General features: G+C 36.2%; 1 protein-coding gene across 2 annotated transcripts in view; it reads left to right on the top strand.

Moving 5' to 3' along the window:
• chchd6a (coiled-coil-helix-coiled-coil-helix domain containing 6a) overlaps positions 1–11499 on the top strand; it is a 107410-nt gene extending 95911 nt beyond the window's left edge. For both annotated transcript variants that reach the window (XM_059333783.1, XM_059333782.1), the window contains one exon: positions 10675–11499. In XM_059333783.1, the coding sequence (XP_059189766.1) occupies positions 10675–10698 (24 nt within the window). In that variant the 3' untranslated portion in view covers positions 10699–11499. The remainder of the gene's footprint in view (positions 1–10674) is intronic.
• Positions 11500–19358: the final 7859 nt, after the last annotated feature.

Genomic DNA, 19358 nt, shown 5'->3' with positions numbered 1-19358 from the left:
CATCAGGCAAGTCTCCTGGACAGATGTGGACTAATGATGAAGTAAATCCAAATACTACCGATCACAGAACAAAGTTGCTTGTGGCTTGTAGGTGCAGTTTTCTTCTCAAAATACCAACATGGTCTCACAGGAATCCGTGAAATAGCCACAGATTCGCTTAATTCAAAATCCGTGGAATAGCCACGGAATCACTCAAATTTCCGTGAAACTGACACGGATTTGGCTACAATGCAAGTTAATGACAGTCATATCCCGTGGCTATTCCAACATACAAAGTGATTATGTACATTCACTGAGTGAATATTTAGAAAATAAAACATATATTTCTCGCTAGAAATGTGATCAAAATCCATTTTTTTGCAGAAATTAAGTCAAAATATTGATTTTTTTCACTAAAAATGAGAGAACTGTCCGCCATGTTTTTTGTTCTGACCGCCGGGACCTTGAAAGTCACGTGACTTGGAACACGAATAGCCACGGGATATGACCGTCATTAACTTGCATTGTAGCGAAATCTGTGTCAGTTTCACGGAAATTTGAGTTCATCCGTGGCTATTCCACGGATTTTGAGTTAAGTGAATCCGTGGCTATTTCACGGATTCCTGTGAGACCAGGTTCCAAAATACATAGTCTCTGAAGAAAAATGTAGAAAGCCAATGTGATCAATCAAAGCCTTTAGTTAGTTCATGCAGCACGGAGAGCCTTCAGCATTCTCTCCCGACAAAAGAAACTTTTTCACTTTTATACAGAAATTCAGTCTCACATGATCAAAAGACCGGAGCTGGTTACAGGTGAAGTTGCAACTTGATGTAATTAACATACAGGAACCCGATATTACAGAACAGTGAGAGAAACGTCAAAGAAAGTGGATTGGGAACACAGCCAGTCAGATACTATCATGCAAATACACATTATAACCCCTGCAGTTGGGTTGTCTGCTCATGTGTCTCCAAGACAGGATTTAATTACTGTGCTGTAAATGTTTAATACTTTAAAATATCAAGAATATAATAATATTTTTCCACAGACTTCAAATTATTCAGTGACCGAATGGTGGCTAATGGAGTCAGTCGCTCAGCAGATCAATGCAAATAGCAGACAATATACACTGTAAAAAAGGTTTGTAGAAATAACAGTAAAACTCTGTCAAATACATCAGAAATAGGGCATAAAATGAAAAATCGTATATCACTGTATTAGACACTTTTAATTACCGTAAATCAAAGAATAGCACGAAACTTTTACTTTTTTCTGTCATAAACTGTAAGAAACACACAGTTTTGCTGTAAAATATAACATTTTCATGCAAAGTTTATGGAGAAATACCATGATGTGTGAATGAATGACACAATTACCCTAAAAATAACAGGATTATTCAGACTAAATCACAGTTTGTTTTTTTTGCTGATATTTACATTTAAATTTAATTTAAAATTACATTTAAACTGTAATTTTTACGGTGAAGTTCTGGCAACCACAGCTGCCGGTATTTTTCCGTAAATTAAACAGATTATTTTTTTACAGTGTAGAGCATTTACGTTTTGCAGTAAACCAGCAATTTATTAATGTTTTTGATGTTTTTCAGTTCTTTTTTTTATAATTAGTGAGAAAGGTCCAGTCTGTCTTGGGATTGAATGTCTTGAAAGTCTACATCTGTGTCAACTTTTCTTTTTTATTACAGTGTGAGTTTAACTTAGTGTTTTTTGTGGAATGCATTTCTATGCAGATGATTAAATCGCGTACAAATTAAAAGCAATTTGGGAAAAATTAATTGCCCAGCCCTGTTCTAACCAGACACATTTAAAGTCTGGTTCTCCATCTTCTGTTCCTGTATTTGCTTACCTGAACATACATTCACACATGTCTCCATAACGCATATGCCCAAGCACACTTACATCACCTCCCAGGGTTTTCAGAAAAGTTTTTGTCAGTTGGTTTATCTGATTGTTCGTCAGTTTGTTTTTCACTGTAGTCTCTTTTTTATCTATCTTTAATGAATCTTCCTTCATCTGTCAATTTTGTTTTTCTGTCTCTGCTTCCCTTTAAACCAACACCTTTCATCTAGCTTCTACGTCTGTCTGCAACTCTTTTTTTCTCTCTCTGCGTCGACTCCACTCTCTTTGTCTCTCTTGTTTTATTCTGTCTTCTCCTATCTGTTTCTCTTTTCCAAACCCTCTTTTTTTCTCTCTCTCTCTCTCTCTCTCGGCCGCCTCCTTCATTTCTCTCTCCCTGCTCTGCAGTTGACTTATTGATTTCATTTTCATACTGTTGGCAGTTGTTCCCTCTGTCATAAACCATCAGCGTTGCCTCCTTTCAAGCCCGCATTGATCATTGTACAGCCGATCACAACCAATCACCGCCGAGCATCATTATCTGCTCTCGTTCTTTCTCTTTTGTTGTTCGTCTGTCTTGTATTGTGTGCCCTGTGGGTTATATTTTCTAATCTAGCACTTCGGAGAAATAACAAGCCAGTACATTTAGGTATTTAGGTAGTGAATTAGGCTTCTCTCTTTCTTTTTTTCCCCCCCTCAGACTCTTAAGTGTTGTGAAAAATGACTCACATTTGAATAGAAAGCTGAGGGCTATCAAAGAAAACTGCACCACAAGAAACGAACACAACCTCACTCTTCTTCCTGCAAAGAAACGAAACTTTTTACCGTCCACGCATGTGCCTGTTTTTGACAATGAATTCGCCCACTTCAACCACTCTTCAGCAACTGTTTTACACATAAAACTTCTCCTACTTTCTCTTTTTCTTTGACGGAAATAACGCCTGCCGAGCCTCTGTCTGCCACCTCTCTTTCTGTCCCCATCCTTCCTTTCTCTCCCCGTCTTTTGTTGCACTGCAGCGTTCGATCGAACAACACATCAAGCCAAATCTGGAGCCTCTGTTTCCTCTTTTATCTGCCTCGTGGCCCCCGGTGGCCCTCAGACGCCTCAAAGCTTTCAAACGGGGGGTAGAGTCGGGGGGGAGGTGGGGATACTCGGAGGGAGGGAGGTAACGCTGAGGCTACTCACAATTGCTTCCTTTGGGAGGCTTTTTCACCAGCTTTTTGTACACCTTGCTGACCTTTCCGAGCGCCAACACGCCTGTCGGCTCGCGCCACGAGACCCCCCGCCCTCTCTCCCTCTTTCTGCGCTCTCCGATGGGGGTCCCGATAATAATTCAACACAGTCCTGTATTGTGTCCTGTTGAAAGCCGACTCGGCCACATAAGCAATTGACACACTCGGTTGTTGTTTTTTTCCCGGGCGCGTTTCGCACCAATATTCCAGTCAGCATTTTATCGCCCCCTCTCTGGCGCGCTTAGCGAGACGTTTTGTGCAACCTAGACCACCAGCTGGGATAAGAGAGGACGACAGCAGGGCTTTTAGGTGGGTTTTTTACTGGCTTTTGTCGCCTCGAAGCAGCCGCAACATTATCGGAACAGTCCACTTTGTAGCAGCCTTTCTTTTGTGTCCCGTTGTCACGTTGTCCGTCTCCCCACCTCCTCTTTCTCTTCATGAGTTGAGGCCTGCCTCTCCTTTTGTGATTGCTCTCCAATTCACAGCCCCTGTATTCCAAAAGAGATCGATTTTTAGTTTTTTTTTTCTTCTCTGGCCTTTTTGTAAATAAATAAATACCATTGTGTTATTGTTTGCTCCCAGAGGTGTGTTGACGAGTTCACTTTCATGTGAAACTTCTGTTTTATAGTGCTATACTGCAGTTATTTACAATTCTTTGTCAAAAAAAGGGAAGGTGGCCCTGAGAGCTCACAGTGCTGCAGCTTAAGAATACACATGCAAATACACAAAACACAAGCAAATTGAGTAAATGTCTTCATCAATTTGACAACACAAGCGCAGCATTAAGAAAACATGCTGGAGTACCTTTTTTTTTAAATCAAAGCTGCATGAAATGCACATTTAAATAAAAAATATCTTCAATAAAAATAGCCTATGAAATAAAATAGACCAATCTTTTTCTGAAATAAATATATTTGTAGGAGAAAAGAATAACGTTAAACATAAAAAAAAAAAAAAAATACATATGACAAACCCTGGTAAGGGCAGCATTTATAGAGAAAGAAAGAAAAAATTAACTATATCGATTTATGTGATATAGTCTAATTCCATATCACATTTAAATATATATTGATATGTCTTTTATATCAATATATCGCCCAGCCCTAATTAGGATACATAATCCCCAAGAGGTCTTCCATTCTGTACCTGGACAAACAGGAAATATTTGTGATGTGACAATAATTACTTACTTTGTAAAAGAAAAGAAAGATTAGTTTAAAGGAAGATTGGTAGAGTCTTTACTTCTAGCTTTAGAAATAAAGACATCAGCACTATAATTTCATTAACAATGCAAATTTCTGTATGAATTTGAATGAGCTGGTTTCAGCACCTTGTGCTTAGCAACATTACAAAGTGATATCGATACAATTGTTTGTTTTTTTTTGCCATTTTATTTTGCTATTTCATTCAGTAGTGATGGCCAAATTAGGCTTCATGAACCATTTTCCTTTTTTTTCTGAGCCCACTCAATATTGCGTTGAATAATTGAGTTAAAAACACAGTGAATCACCATTTCTTTTGCCTTTTTCTTTAAACTTAGAACACCATCTAGTGGGACTCCATAAATACTAATTGTTCATAAAACTTAATGTGGACAATGCAAAATATTAAGGTATTGTGTTCATATTAGCGGATTTCTGTTCAGAAAGGGACAATTTTCCTTTGTTTCGCAAGTGCAAATGTGATTTGTTTGGTATACTCTTGCAATATTTTGGCTCTGGGAAAGGAAGAGGATGTTCTTGGCTGTCAGTATGCTTGTTGGATGGTTGAATAGCCTTTTCCCATGTGGGATAAGGTTCACGAACCATTTATCCAAAATTCTCACCAACTTCCAACCAGGAAGAAATTGAAAGCTTTAAAAAAAAAACAAGTTCCTCTCAGTGTTTCTACCTTGTCTGGACAAGGTTTGCTGGTGTTTTAAATCATTGTAAATTACATCCCCTCTGGTTTGGTCTTATTGATTATTTGAAAAGTAATGGACCAGTTATTTAATAATAAATATACCTGTTAGTTGTATTGTTGGTAGAAGTGGAGAAAGCTGATTATCTCGGTAGCCTGAAATGAACTTTTTTTTGCTAGTGGAGAGAATCTTTGCAGTGAGTGTTCTCCTCCATCTCCATCCCTCAGCAGTGGAGTGGTCAGGCCTATCAACCACAGCACCTCAGCCTATCACCTGGGAGCCCCAATTGCCTGCCAGTCATCAGATAAAATGGATTTCCAATTGAGTCAAGGCTCCCAGGCTGGGTCAGGCAGAATGGAGAACAGGCAGACTTCTGCCGCTCTTCTACCTCTCCTGAGTTTCTGTTTGTTGTTCGGGGTTTTTCGTTCTATCTCCTACTGCGTTTGGCCCCTGTGCCTCCTCTTCTCTCCCCACTTCCCGTCACTCTGTCTCTCTGATCTGCTGGCAGGGGCCACATGAAATGAAAATAGGCTTGTTGTAAAAGCCCAGTACCAATGTGCTATCTGGGAGGCAGTGTGGAGCAACCCCAGCAAGTCTTCTTAGTCCGTGACTACTTTAACTCAGGATGGATCTTCAATTAGAGCAACAGGTGGGAAATCCATTAGTTTTGTTAGTGGGTGAGGTGTGAGGTGTTACCAGTTCTTTTTCTAAGTACAGTTGTAGCACACAGATACCAATTTCAGTACAGAGTACTAATTACTGCTGTCAGTAAAACACTTTGAGAATCACGGATGTTAATCCTTAGAAGTCTAAGCATTCACATTCCTTAACCCTTTGGAGTTTGGTAATAATACCTTAATTTATATAGCAACTTTAAAAACAGTGTTCAAAAAGTGCTTTGACAAAACAAGCATCAATAAAACTCATGAAAAAATAAGAAACCAGCAATGAAAAAGTAAAAAATACCACCAAATACCAGTCCCCTTTGCTTTCACAAATATGAAAAAACGCCATATTTTGCCGCCATGCCACGCCCACATAGTGTGATTGTCTGCAGAGCTTTAAATAACTTCTGATGTCAAAGGCCTTGTGATGGTACTGAACAAGTCCGAAGTCGATCAGATTAAATCTGTAGGAGGAGTCCATTAAAGTATGCGGTGTGGAAATGGCGAAAAACGTCTAAACCGCCATTTTCGACCCAAGATGGCCGACTTCCTGTTCGTTTTAGGGTATGGCTTCTTGAGACTTTTTGATGCGTCTTCCCATGATACATGGATGTACCAAATTTTGTGTCTCTACGACAAACCTGTTTTAGGGGCTCAATTCTAGGGGGCGCTAGTAGGTCATTTGGCCACGCCCATTTCTGAAACCAATGAAATACGTACATTTTCGAACAGGATTGAATTTTGTCCCAAGTTTGGTGAGTTTTGGAATATGATAAAGCCCTCAAAAACACAATTAATTTACCGTTATAATAACAAACGGACCAATTCCAACAGGGTTAGAGCTCGAGCGCTAAAAATGTGTTCTCAGGTTGTGCGTTTAAGTCATTGTAATAGATATAAACACGTACTGGAGAAGGAAACGAGAGGAGAAGAGGACAGTTTGGAATATTACAGAAGGTGAGAAGAGGAAATCAGAAGGATGAGTGAGATAAAGGGAGCCGTATTGATCACCTGCTCTGTGAGTCCCTCTGTGGTTTTAATGGTGTGAGTTTCACAGCTGGAGCAGAAACTCTGCAGAGCTTAGAACAGACACCATGTCCTCCCTACACACAAACATGCACATGCAATGCAGCACATGCATGCAGTCTGCCTCTCCACCAGCTGGCTTCAGGTCAATGCACCCCGAGTCTTCAGTCAATTTAGCTCGTTTCATCGTTCCACACCAGTTAGTGCAGCTGTAGGACTCCAGTGGGACCGCGAGTCGTTCTGTACCAACCCAGCGCCCTGCTGCCCTCCGGCCTCTGAAGCCGAGCCTCATCGATTCCTGAATGGGACACCAAAGCAAATTTAAAAGAGACTCTATTTATAATTTAAAAAAAATATAGATTAATAATAGATTTGACTCTTGTGTTATTTACTGGAATGGTCGATGCAGAGTTGCATTTTTATCAAAGAAAGAATGAAATGAAAAAAAAACTGCCGCAAGTGTTACAGACATATGTTTAATGTTTTTACGATATAAGTCTTTATTTGGATGAAAACACAAGGGTGAGATTTATATCAGGAGTCTGATTTAGCTTATCACGTGATATGTTCAGATGGGGAGTTGACCAACAAGATGATGGTGGAGAAAGCAAAGTTACAAAAAACACAAATAAAAAAAGACACAAAAACATGCATAAAAAACACACATAAAACACACCCAAAAAAATACAAAAAACACAAAAAAATACAAATAAATACAAGAAATGAAAAAAATTACAAAAAACAGATAAAAACTTGCACAAAAATACAAAAAACACAAATGAAACATACATGAAAACACACAAGAAACTCACCCAAAAAATAGAAAACGCATAAAAAACACGCAAAAACAAACAAAATAAAATGACAAATAAAGACAAAAAAATGAAAAAATCACAAAAAAACAGATAAAACATACACAAAACACACAAGAAACATACAAAAACATTAAAAAACACATAAAAAACACAAAAAAACAAACAAAATAAAATTTTCAAATAAACAAAATATTTTTTTTTTACAAAAAACACAGATAAAAACACACACACAATAACACAAAAAATACACAAAAATCACACAAGAAAACAGTAAACACAAAAGATTGCATTTAAATGTTGAATTGCACACTGCAAAATTTGAAAAATCTCTGCAAAAAAAGTAAAATCATCTCACTACACTTGGTCATGGTGATTTTTGCCTTTGCTGAAAAAGGGTTGATGCATTAAATTGCACATGGAAACTTCTGGAAAAGCCAAAACTTTAGAGTTCAGTTGAGAGCAGGGCTCCATGCTGCTTCGTTTTTACATTGTGCAACATAAAGAAGTCGAGCTGCGGTGCTTTCATGGACTCCAGAGGGTTAAAATGACACAAACTGCACCTCCATCTTTGTGCAGCTATTTGATATATAACTAACACTGAATGCGTCACACCGGCATTGAAAAGCAGAAGAAGAAGAAGTCAGGGTCGAGTCTTTTCTGTGATTATCAGCTTATATAATCACCGCTAGGAGCCATCCTGTTAGATATTAGTTCTGTTGGAACACCAGGTAATAACTAATAAGCCTTTAAAGAGTTTATTGACCTTCTGGTAGAAAGCCAGTCACCTCCCTCAAACGGCCCTGAGCGTCCCCCTTTTATTCTCTACAACTCAATATGTTGACACCATCACACTAACAAGGTGCTGAGCACTACATCACCTGGTTTTTATCGATCCTTCTGGTAAGTTGCACTGCAAGGTTACAGGCGTTGGTCGCCATGGTGGCAAAGCTTTATTCAGATTCTCTCTCAGGATCATCTGACCAGCAATTCAAGGTGTTAATTGACCATTTCATTAAGCCCCTAAAACCTGAAGTTTTCCTGGAAATTCAACACAAGTGTCAACTCTTTCTACTAAATAATAGATTTTTCAGCCTCTGTAGCAGATAGAAATGAAATTCAAGAAGTATCTGAGAGCTTATAGCTGTTATATCTGAGCTCCCTCCGCTATAGTCGTCTTCCACCATGATTTCAGTTCTGGAAAAGTCCCATGATGCATTTCGACACTCCCACATGTATTCTCCTTTTGTGTCTTTTTTGATCATTTAGTGTCTTTTTTTTGGTCATTTGGTGTCTTTTTTGGTAATTTTGTGTCTTTTTTTTGTCATTTTGTGTCTTTTGTTGTCATTTTGTTGTCTTTTTTGGTCATTTTGTGTCTTTTTGGTCATTTTGTGTCTTTTTTTAGTAATTTTGTGTCTTTTTTTAGTCATTTTTTAGTAATTTTGTGTCTTCTTTTAGTCATTTTGTGTCTTTTTTTAGTCATTTTGTGTCTTTTTTTTAGTCATTTTGTGTCTTTTTTTAGTCATTTTGTGTCTTTTTTGGTCATTTAGTGTCTTTTTTGTCATTTTGGGTATTTTTTGTCATTTTGGGTATTTTTTTAGTCATTTTGTGTCTTTTTGGTCATTTTGTGTCTTTTTTTGTCATTTTGCCTTTTTTTGGTCATTTTGGGTCATTTTGGGTCTTTTTTTAGTCATTTTGGGTCATTTTTGGTCTTTTTTTGGTGATGATTTCAAAGTTTTGGAAAAGAAAATGTGCATTGCAACACTCCCACATGTATTCTGATGCATTTCATTGGCCAAGAGACCGAAAATGGGTGGAACAAAATACAAATACTACAAAATGACGTATCCTCTTTCCCGGTTTAAATGGGTTAAGCCGAGCCTTCTCAGTTTTTAAGAGCAGGTTGTAGACTGGAGCTGGTCAGACCTGGTGTGTTCTCTCAGGGACGATGTGGTTCTCGGGTTTCAAGGACTTCATTGATCTTTGGTTGAAAGATGGAGGTTGCACTGCCCCGATCAATAGCATGTAGCTGTTTTCAAATAGAAGTTAGGTAGAGCGGATCGGCTCTAGCTCTCTACGAGGTCACTGCATCTCCCTTAGATGGACAGAATGCTAGGGCTTAAAGAGACGTTACCTCAGTCTATCTGGAAAGGGTTCCAGGTACCGTACATGCAAAAAAAAAAAGGAAAAACCTTATAGGCGGGTGCATATATAAAAAAAAATACACCTAACCCTAAAAAAAATCTGACAAAAGGTTTCTCAGCTGTTTTTTTTTTTTGCAGTATTAGATGTCCTTAATAACATACCACAAAAAACAAAAAATGACCACAAAATGACTAAAAAAAGACATAAAATGACCAAAACAGGAAACAAAATGACCAAAAAAAGACACAAAATGACCAGAAAAGACACAAAATGAACCCTTGTTGGGATATGTTGTTGGGTAGGGGGTAAAATAACACTCTGGGCTTAATTTAGCAAGAAAAACCTGTAATTCTCAATTCAATTTCAATTTTCCCTTGAACCTCAATCTGTCAAAAAAAAAAAAAAAAAAATTGTCTCCCTGCTCAGACCTGGAGGTTGTGTCTTTTTTTGTCATTTTGTGTCCTTTTTTGATCATTTTGTGTCTTTTCTTTGTCATTTTGTGTCCTTTTTTGATCATTTTGTGTCTTTTCTTTGTCATTTTGTGTCCTTTTTTGGTCATTTTGTGTCTTTTTTGGTCATTTTGTGTCTTTTTTGGTCATTTTGTGTCTTTTTTTTAGTCATTTTGTGTCTTTCTGTGTCTTTTTTATGTCATTTTAGTCATTTTGTGTGTTTTTTGGTCATTTTGTGTCTTTTTTGTTCATTTCGTGTCTTTTTTTGGTCGTTTTGTGTCGTTTTTGGTCGTTTTGTGTCTTTTTTTGGTCATTTTGATGAAAACCAAGAGGGAAATGATCATCTTGTCAAGCCATTGTAGGGGCAATTTGTTGAAACATGAAAAAACTTCTAAAGTAGCGACGTAGAGATGAGTAACATCGTCAACAGGTTCACTTCTCTCCATTACCCAGATAATCCCTACTATTTGCCGCTCTGACCTTTCAGTTGTAGTCATTTAAAGCTGGGGAGTATGCAGAAAACAAGGACGGTCCTTCTACTAAGAGCATCTCAAAGGTCAGACACACACATGGACTAATTCTCTCTTCTTTCTTCTTCTCTTCCTCTCTTAGAACCTGCTGGTCAACCACGGATGAAGAGAGTAAGGAAAAGGGTAAAACAGTAATTTGAAGGAGGCTTTTACTTTGGCACTAAGAGCAACATGTGTAGCCTTCCTGTTTCTGATTTATGAGAGTTGATTTGCTGTTAGCATGCCTTGTAGAACCTGATAACTAAATAAATTCCCGATAATGTAATAACCCCAATAATGTAATAAAAATCTGCACTTGAGTCCATTGAAAATTTAATAAAACCTGATAATGTAATAACTTCCCGATAATGTAATAAAGTGCATTTCCCAATAATATAATTCATTTTTTACCAATAATGTAATAAAGTATAACATTAATGGAGGTTATTACATTATCAGGTTAGCCTTCTTTTCCCAAGTCCTGATAATGTAATAATTCCCCAATATTGTAATAATTTAACAGCGGCCATATTGGCCATATTGGATTTTCCGCCATCTTTGATTTGATCATAAACCTTCCATTAATGTTATACTTTATTACATTATTGGTAAAAGTGTATTTACCTTATTTACATTATTGGGAAATGCACTTTATTACATTAATGGGAGGTTATTTCATTATCAGGTTAGCATTCATTTTGCAAGTCCTGATAATATAATAATTCCCCAATATTGTAATAATTTGTAATAATTTAACAGTCAATGCATCCTCAATGGGGTTTTTCGGCCATATTGGATTTTCCACCATCTTTGATTTGATCATAAACCTCCCATTCATTTTATACTTTATTACATTATTGGTAAAAAGTGTATTACATTTTTGGGAAATGCACTTTATTACATTATCTGGAAGTTATTACATTATCAGGTTTTATTACATTTTCAATAGACTCAAGTGCAGAAAAAATGGAAAATGTAATAAAACCTGATAATGTAATAACTTCCCGATAATGTAATAAAGTGCATTTCCCAATAATGTAATACACTTTTTTTTACCAATAATGTAATAAAGTATTACATTAATGGGAGGTTATTACATTATCAGGTTAGCCTTCATTTCGCAAGTCCTGATAATGTAATAATTCCCCAATATTGTAATAATTTGTAATAATTTAACTGTCAATGCATCCTCAATGGGGTTTTTCGGCCATATTGGATTTTCTGCCATCTTTGATTTGATCATAAACCTCCCATTAATGTTATACTTTATTACATTATTGGTAAAAGTGTATTTACCGTATTTACATTATTGGGAAGTTATTACATTATAAGGTTTTATTACAATCAAATCAAAGATGGCGGAAAATCCAATATGGCCGAAAAACCCCATTGAGGATGCATTGACTGTTAAATTATTACAAATTATTACAATATTGGGGAATTATTACATTATCAGGACTTGCGAAATGAAGGCTAACCCGATAATGTAATAACCTCCCATTAATGTTATACTTTATCACATTATTAGTAAAAACGTGTATTACATTATTGGGAAATGCACTTTATTCCATCAGTGGGAAGTTATTACATTTTCAATGGACTCAAGTGCAGATTTTTATTACATTATCGGGAATTTATTACATTATCAGGTTCTACATGCCTTGTTTTTAAAACTTTCTTAGTGTGATATTTATCTAAAGTATCATCTGGTAAAGTTGCTCTATTATTCTGCACTGCTACGTTTTACAGGGACGCTTTTGAAAATGAAATGAGTGTGCATATATTCCATTCATGGTCTGAGTCAGTACACTTTCAATTCTGTCATTCACAAGATCAGCAAGAAGTATTTCTAACGTTTGGCTTGTAAAGATCCATTCAGGCCATTCCTCCATCATCTGAATGTGAAATTCAGTCCACGTCCAAACCTTTGCTTCCTTTTGTCGGGATGAAAAAAATCAGAAATCTTTTCAGGTGTGTGATGAATGGAGTGCATAGGGACCGTCCTTGTCCTGATCTCTGACTGAAAAAAAAAAGAAGAACTGATTGAGTTTTATTGCTTTTGAGTTTTATGGTTTTGTATTTTTTTAACAACGCAGGAAACAGCTCAGGTAATCCTGGCCATGACTTAAATCATCACACCTGTAATGTATTGTATGACTTTATTAAAGCATTCATATCCTGTGTAGCGTCTTGTTTGTGTCTTTAGTTTTTCCTCCCGGACTACTCAACCAGCTGATGGCTATTAAATCATTTTCCTCACTTCATTTTAAAAGTGATTTATTGATTCCTCAAAAGGAATGCATCATTTCTGCCAAAATTACCTTTCAAACTGCATTGATAAGGCTTCAGAGAACAATAGAAACATGAGAGGAAACGTTAGTTAAAGTCCCAGTACAGACACATCCTGAAGGATGTAAATGTGCTGTTAATCATGTTTTTTTTAATGTTTTTTCTTGCATAAAAAGTTGTTATAGTAGTAGTTGTCATTTTGTGTCTTTTTTTGGTCATTTTGTGTTTTTTTTAGTCATTTTGTGTCTTTTTTTTTGTCATTTTGTGTCTTATTAGTCCTTTTGGGTTTTTTTTGGTCATTTTGTGTCTTTTTTTGGTCATTTTGTGTCTATTTAGTGTCTTTTTAGTCATTTTGTGTCCTTTTTTGGTCATTTTGTGTCTTTTTTTGTCATTTCGTGTCTTTCTGTGTCTTTTTAGTGTCTTCTTAGTCATTTTGTGTCTTTTTTTGGTCATTTTATGTCTTTTCTTAGTCATTTTGTGTCCTTTTTTGGTCATTTTGTGTCTTTTTTGGTCATTTTGTGTCCTTTTTTGGTCATTTTGTGTCTTTTTTGGTCATTTTGTGTCTGTTTCTGGTCATTTTGTGTCCTTTTTTTGGTCATTTTGTGTCTTTTTTGGTCATTTTGTGTCTTTTTGGTCATTTTGTGTCCTATTAGTCATTTTGTGTGTTTTTTTTTGTCATTTTGTGTCTTATTAGTCCTTTTGGGTTTTTTTTGGTCATTTTGTGTCTTTTTTTGGTCATTTTGTGTCTATTTAGTGTCTTTTTAGTCATTTTGTGTCCTTTTTTGGTCATTTTGTGTCTTTTTTTGTCATTTCGTGTCTTTCTGTGTCTTTTTAGTGTCTTCTTAGTCATTTTGTGTCTTTTTTTGGTCATTTTATGTCTTTTCTTAGTCATTTTGTGTCCTTTTTTGGTCATTTTGTGTCTTTTTTGGTCATTTTGTCTCTTTTTTTGGTCATTTTGTCTCTTTTTTTGGTCATTTTGTCTCTTTTTAGTCGTTTTTCTTGTCAGTTATATGGCAGAACAGCATTTCTTTTGATGGATTTTTTTTGTTCTTTACTTTAAAATATGGAATAAAATGTTATGGTATCTTACACGTGAAATCAACAGTACTAATATAATTTCACCGTAATATTAGAAAAAGTTGCACCGTATTTATTACGATAAAGTTCTGGCAACCACAGCTGCTGTTTTTTTTTTTTTTTACAGTGTATCTTAAAGAGGAACTTTAGTATTTTCAACCTGGAACCTATTTTCCTGTGTTTGTGTGTGACTAAAAGTGACTAATGGGGAAAACAATTTTTGAAGCAGCTAGCGGGTCGTATCGAGCTGCAGGGACGGGACAATTGCACTCCTTCAATGTACGTCCACTAAGAGTGCACTTGAATGTTTTTACCACTGACAACAGATTGTTAAAAGTGTCTGAAAACTTTGAGGGAAAATGGAGAAGTCTCTCTAAAGGTGACTTGTTGCCAGAAGAAAAAAGGAAATATGAGTCAGAGAGCTGCAGAGAGAGAGACAGAAACACTGGATGCTTTCATTAACAAGGAGAACAGCAGGAGAAAGTTTACAGCTTACAGTTTTACAATACTTGTGTTTTCATTCATACAGTCATGGAAAAATGATTAGGTAAGTATAAGTATAAAATAATAATACATTTTATTTGTAATGCACTTTACATTAAAGGAAATCTCAAAGTGCTACAGGTTAAAAGCATAACAGTCTAATTAAAAATGATTAACAAAAGATAAAACAGCTAAAACGTATAGCTAAAAAAAAGGTAAAAAGTATACATATGTACATATACACACAAGCTAAAAACCACGTGGACGGGAGGAACCAAAGGTTTTGCTAAAAAGGGAAGTTTTTAGTCCTTTTTTAAAAGTGTCTGGACTGTGGTGCGTCTGTCTCCTATGGTACTGAGTCTTCAGTGGGTGGATCGGAGGGAGCGTGTTGTGTGTGTTAACCCTTTATCAGGCAAAGAACTATATTTTGGTAACTTCAGGTAAAAAGGAAAAAAGTTGCAAATTTACTAGATTAAAGTGGCAAATCTACAAGAAAAAAACTTGCAGATTTAAGAGATTTAAAGTGGCAAATATGCGCGAAAAATTCACAGATTTACGAGAAAAAAGTGGGGGAAAAGCAACTTGCAGATTCACCACTTTAAATCCCATAAATCTGCACATTTTTTCTCGTTGACCTTAATCTCGTAAACTTTTTTTCTCAAAATATTACCCCCCTCCTCCGGGTCCGTATGTTTTTTGTACACATTCTATCAGTATGTAATATCCCTATTAAGGGTTAAGAGTCATTTTATGTTTTATTTCTGGCCATTTTGCGTTTTTTTTTTCTGTCATTTTGTGTCTTTTAACCCTTTATTGGGCGAGAACTATATTTGGTAACTTCAGGTAATATTCCGAAAAAAAAGTTGCAAATTTACTAGATTAAAGTGGCAAATCTACAAGAAAAAAAGTTGCAGATTTAAGAGATAAAAAAGGGGGAAAAGCAACTTTTTTCTCCCAGATTCACCACTTTGGTCAATTTGTGTCTTTTTATGGCGATTTTGCGTCTTTTTTTTTTCTGTCATTTTGTGTCTTTTAAGAGTCATTTTATGTTTTTTTTCGTCAATTTGTGTCTTTTTTTGGGCCATTTTGCGTTTTCTTTTCTGTCATTTTTGTCTTTTTTTGGTCGTTTTGTGAGTTTTTTGGTCAATTTGCGTTTTTTTCTGTCATTTTGTGTCTTTAAAGCGTTCAACATGCTTATTTCTAGATTTAATAATCTTAATTTAAGAAATCTTGTCAAGGTAAATGATCTGTCCATGCAGCAAGATCATTTCCCTCAGATTTACTGTTTTTATCTGGTTTTTAGACCAAACACCTTTTTTGCAGTGAATTAACATCATGGACAGTTGTTTAACATATTGTATGAGCTTTAATTTAAATTATTTGACAGGAGAAAAGGAAATATGAAATAGTTTTTTTCTCCTGTGAGCTGTGTGGACTTCTCCGTGTCTCCTCCAGCAGCTCTGAGGTACCCAGGTGTGCAATAATGTTCCTGATTGACTTAATGTAACAAGTTTGACTCAAGTGGCTACATTTTCTCCGCTCGGGGTAATTCTTCCTGAGTCGGAGCTTTCACTTGTGTCGTGAGGCTGTGAGGTAATTGGCTTGGAGCGAAGAGTTGGGCTGGCAACACTCACACACACACACACACACACACACACACACACACACATACACACACACACACACACACACACACACACACACACACACACACACATTTGGGCACCAGCGGCCAATCTTAATAAAAGAAATGACACGGGGAGGGGATGGAGGAGGAGGAGGAGGAGGAGGAGGAAGGGTGGAGGATGCGGTCACACAGATGTTGCTACGGTAACAGCGTTGAGCGAGGGACTGTGAGTTGGGAGGCAGCAGGTTAGAGAAGAAGAGGAGCGAGGAAGAGGAGTGAGGAAGACGACGTTCGGCGCATTCAAATGCGTCCTCGCTCTCTCCCTGTTGATCCCCAAGAACCAATTACCACTGCAGCCAGGGGATGGGGGGGGATGGGGATTATTCTGTGTCTTTTTTTGGTCATTTTGTTACTTTTTTGGTAATTTTGTGGGGGGGTTTTAGTAATTTTGTGTCTTTTTAAAAAAAAATTCTGTCTTTTTTTGGTAATTCTGTGGGGTTTTTTGGTCATTTTGTTTCTTCTTTAAGTAATTTCGGTTTTTTTTCTGTCATTTTGCATCTTTTTTGGGTCATTTTGTCTTTTTTTTAGTAATTTTGTGACTTTTTTAAGTAATTTAGTTTTTTCCTGTCATTTTGTGTCTTTTTTAGTAATTTTGTGTCTTTTTTTGGTCTTTTTGTGTCATTTTGCATCTTTTTTGGGTCATTTTGTGTCTTTTTTTTTGTAATTTTGTGTCTTTTTAAAGTAATTTATTTTTTTCCTGTCATTTTGTGTCTTTTTTTAGTAATTTTGTGTCATTTTTGCTAATTCTGTTGCTAATTCTTTTTTTTTGGTAATTTTGGGTCTTTTTAAAAAAATGTCTTTTTTTGGTCATTTTGTTTCTTCTTTAAGTAATTTAGTTTTTTTTCCGTCCTTTTGTGTCTTTTTTAAATGATTTTGTGTCTTTTTTGATAATTCTGTGTATTTTTTGGTCATTTTTTGTCTTTTTTTTTTTTTAATTTTGTCTCTTTTTTTGGTGGTTTTGATTCTGACTCCAGCGGCCCCCAGGTCATTTGAGTTTGAGACCCCTGATCTAGAGACTCTTTAAAACAAATCTAGTGACTTGTTCTGGTGTTGTTGGAGACTTGGGGTGGAGGATGCGGTCACACAGATGTTGCTACGGTAACAGCGTTGAGCGAGGGACTGTGAGTTGGGAGGCAGCAGGTTAGAGAAGAAGAGGAGCGAGGAAGACGACGTTCGGCGCATTCAAATGCGTCCTCGCTCTCTCCCTGTTGATCCCGTGTCATACCCAATTACCACTGCAGCGAGGGATGGGGGAGGGGGGATGGGGGGATGGGGGAGGGGTGGTGGTTGTACAGAGAATACAGAGAGAGAAAAGAGGAGCGTTGTGGTTTCTGCTTGAACCTTTCCTGTGCCGAGGTAAACACCCACGCCTGTCATTACACGTTCACATGGGAAGGTGGTGGTAAAAAAAAAAAACCTCTCTCTTATCTGCAGCTTGAAGAGAATGTGTGTGTGAGACAGGTGAAGATTTCAGTGTGTGACAACTTCTCTGTGAAATAGAAGAGTGAGGGGAATGTGTGACGACGAGAGATTCAGCTCTGCACACACACACCTTCAACATATATTGTCGAGCCGAGTTTCTTTTAAGCATGTTACATTGTAGAGAGTGTTAAGAAATACATTGAGGAAACCTTTAAAATTAAATTATCTGACTCACAACACAAAAACCTCACCTGTTTCTCTGGTAAGTACAAAATGACATAAAGAGACAAAAAGACACAAAATGACAAAGAAAAGACACAAAATTACCAAAAAGACACAAAATGACCCAAAAAGACATAAAATGAGAAGACAAAATTACAAAAAAACCCACCAAAAAATGACTAAAAAAGACACAAAATGACCAAAAAAAGACAAAATAACTAAAAAAGACAAAATAACTAAAAAAGACACAACAAAAAGACACAAAATGACAAAAAAATACACAAATTAACATTTAAAAAATACACAAAATCACATTTAAAAAAAGACACAAAATCACATTTAAAAAGAGACACAAAATGACATAAAAAAGACACAAAATAACTAAAAAAAGACACAACAAAAAGACACAAAATGACTAAAAAATACACAAATTGACATTAAAAAAGACACAAAATCACATTTAAAAAAAGACACAAAATGACATAAAAAAGACACAAAATAACTAAAAAAGACACAAAATGACAAAAAAATACACAAACTGACATAAAAAAAATAAAATGACTAAAAAGACACAAAATGACAAAAAAAAGACACAAAATGACAAAAAAAGACACAAATTGACATTAAAAAAAAACATAAAATGACTAAAAAGACACAAAATGACAAAAAAGAAAGACACAAAATGACCCAAAAAGACATAAAATGAGGAAAGGTTGTGGTAAACCTCTCTCTTATCTGCAGCTTGAAGAGAATGTGTGTGTGAGACAAGTGAAGATTTCAGTGTGTGACAACTTCTCTGTGAAATAGAAGAGTGAGGGGAATGTGTGACGACTAGAGATTCAGCTCTGCACACACACACCTTCAACAAATGTATGTTACATTGTAGAGTGTGTTGAGAAATACATTGAGGAAACCTTTACATTTACATTATCTGACTCACAACACAAGATCCTCACCTGTTTCTCTGCACTGATCGTTTGGTGGGGAATGATGAGCAGGAGACATCCGAGTTCTCAGTTTAACCCTCTGGAGTCATCAAAAGCACCTAAGTACAAAATGACATGAAAAAGACACAAAATGACAAAATAAAGATGCAAAATGACTAAAAAAAGACACAAAATGACTAAAAAAAGACACAAAATGACATAAAAAGACACAAAATGACAAAAAAGACACAAAATGACGAAAAAAGACAAGAAACTACTAAAAAAAAGACACAAAATGACACAAAATGACAAAAAAAAGACAAAGTGGCTAAAAAAGACACAAAATGACAAAAAAAAGATACAAAATGACATAAAAAGACACAAAATGACTAAAAAAAGAAATTTAATGACTAAAAAAAGACACAAAATTACTAAAAAAAGACAACAAATGACTAAAAAATACACAAAATGACATAAAAAATGACACAAAATGACTCGAAAAAAGACGCAAAATGACCTATTGGCGCCACCTAGAATTGAGCCCCTAAACAGGTTTGTCGTAAAGACACGAAATTTGGTACATCCATGTATCATGGGAAGACGCACCAAAAAGTCTCAAGAAGCCATACCCAAAAACGAACAGGAAGTCGGCCATCTTGGATCGAAAATGGCGGTTTAGAC

Source organism: Centropristis striata, chromosome 5, assembly GCF_030273125.1.
Source record: "Centropristis striata isolate RG_2023a ecotype Rhode Island chromosome 5, C.striata_1.0, whole genome shotgun sequence".
Lineage (NCBI taxonomy): Eukaryota > Metazoa > Chordata > Actinopteri > Perciformes > Serranidae > Centropristis > Centropristis striata.
The sequence above is the reverse complement of the archived record's forward strand: the minus strand, read 5'-3'. Positions and strand labels throughout refer to the sequence as shown.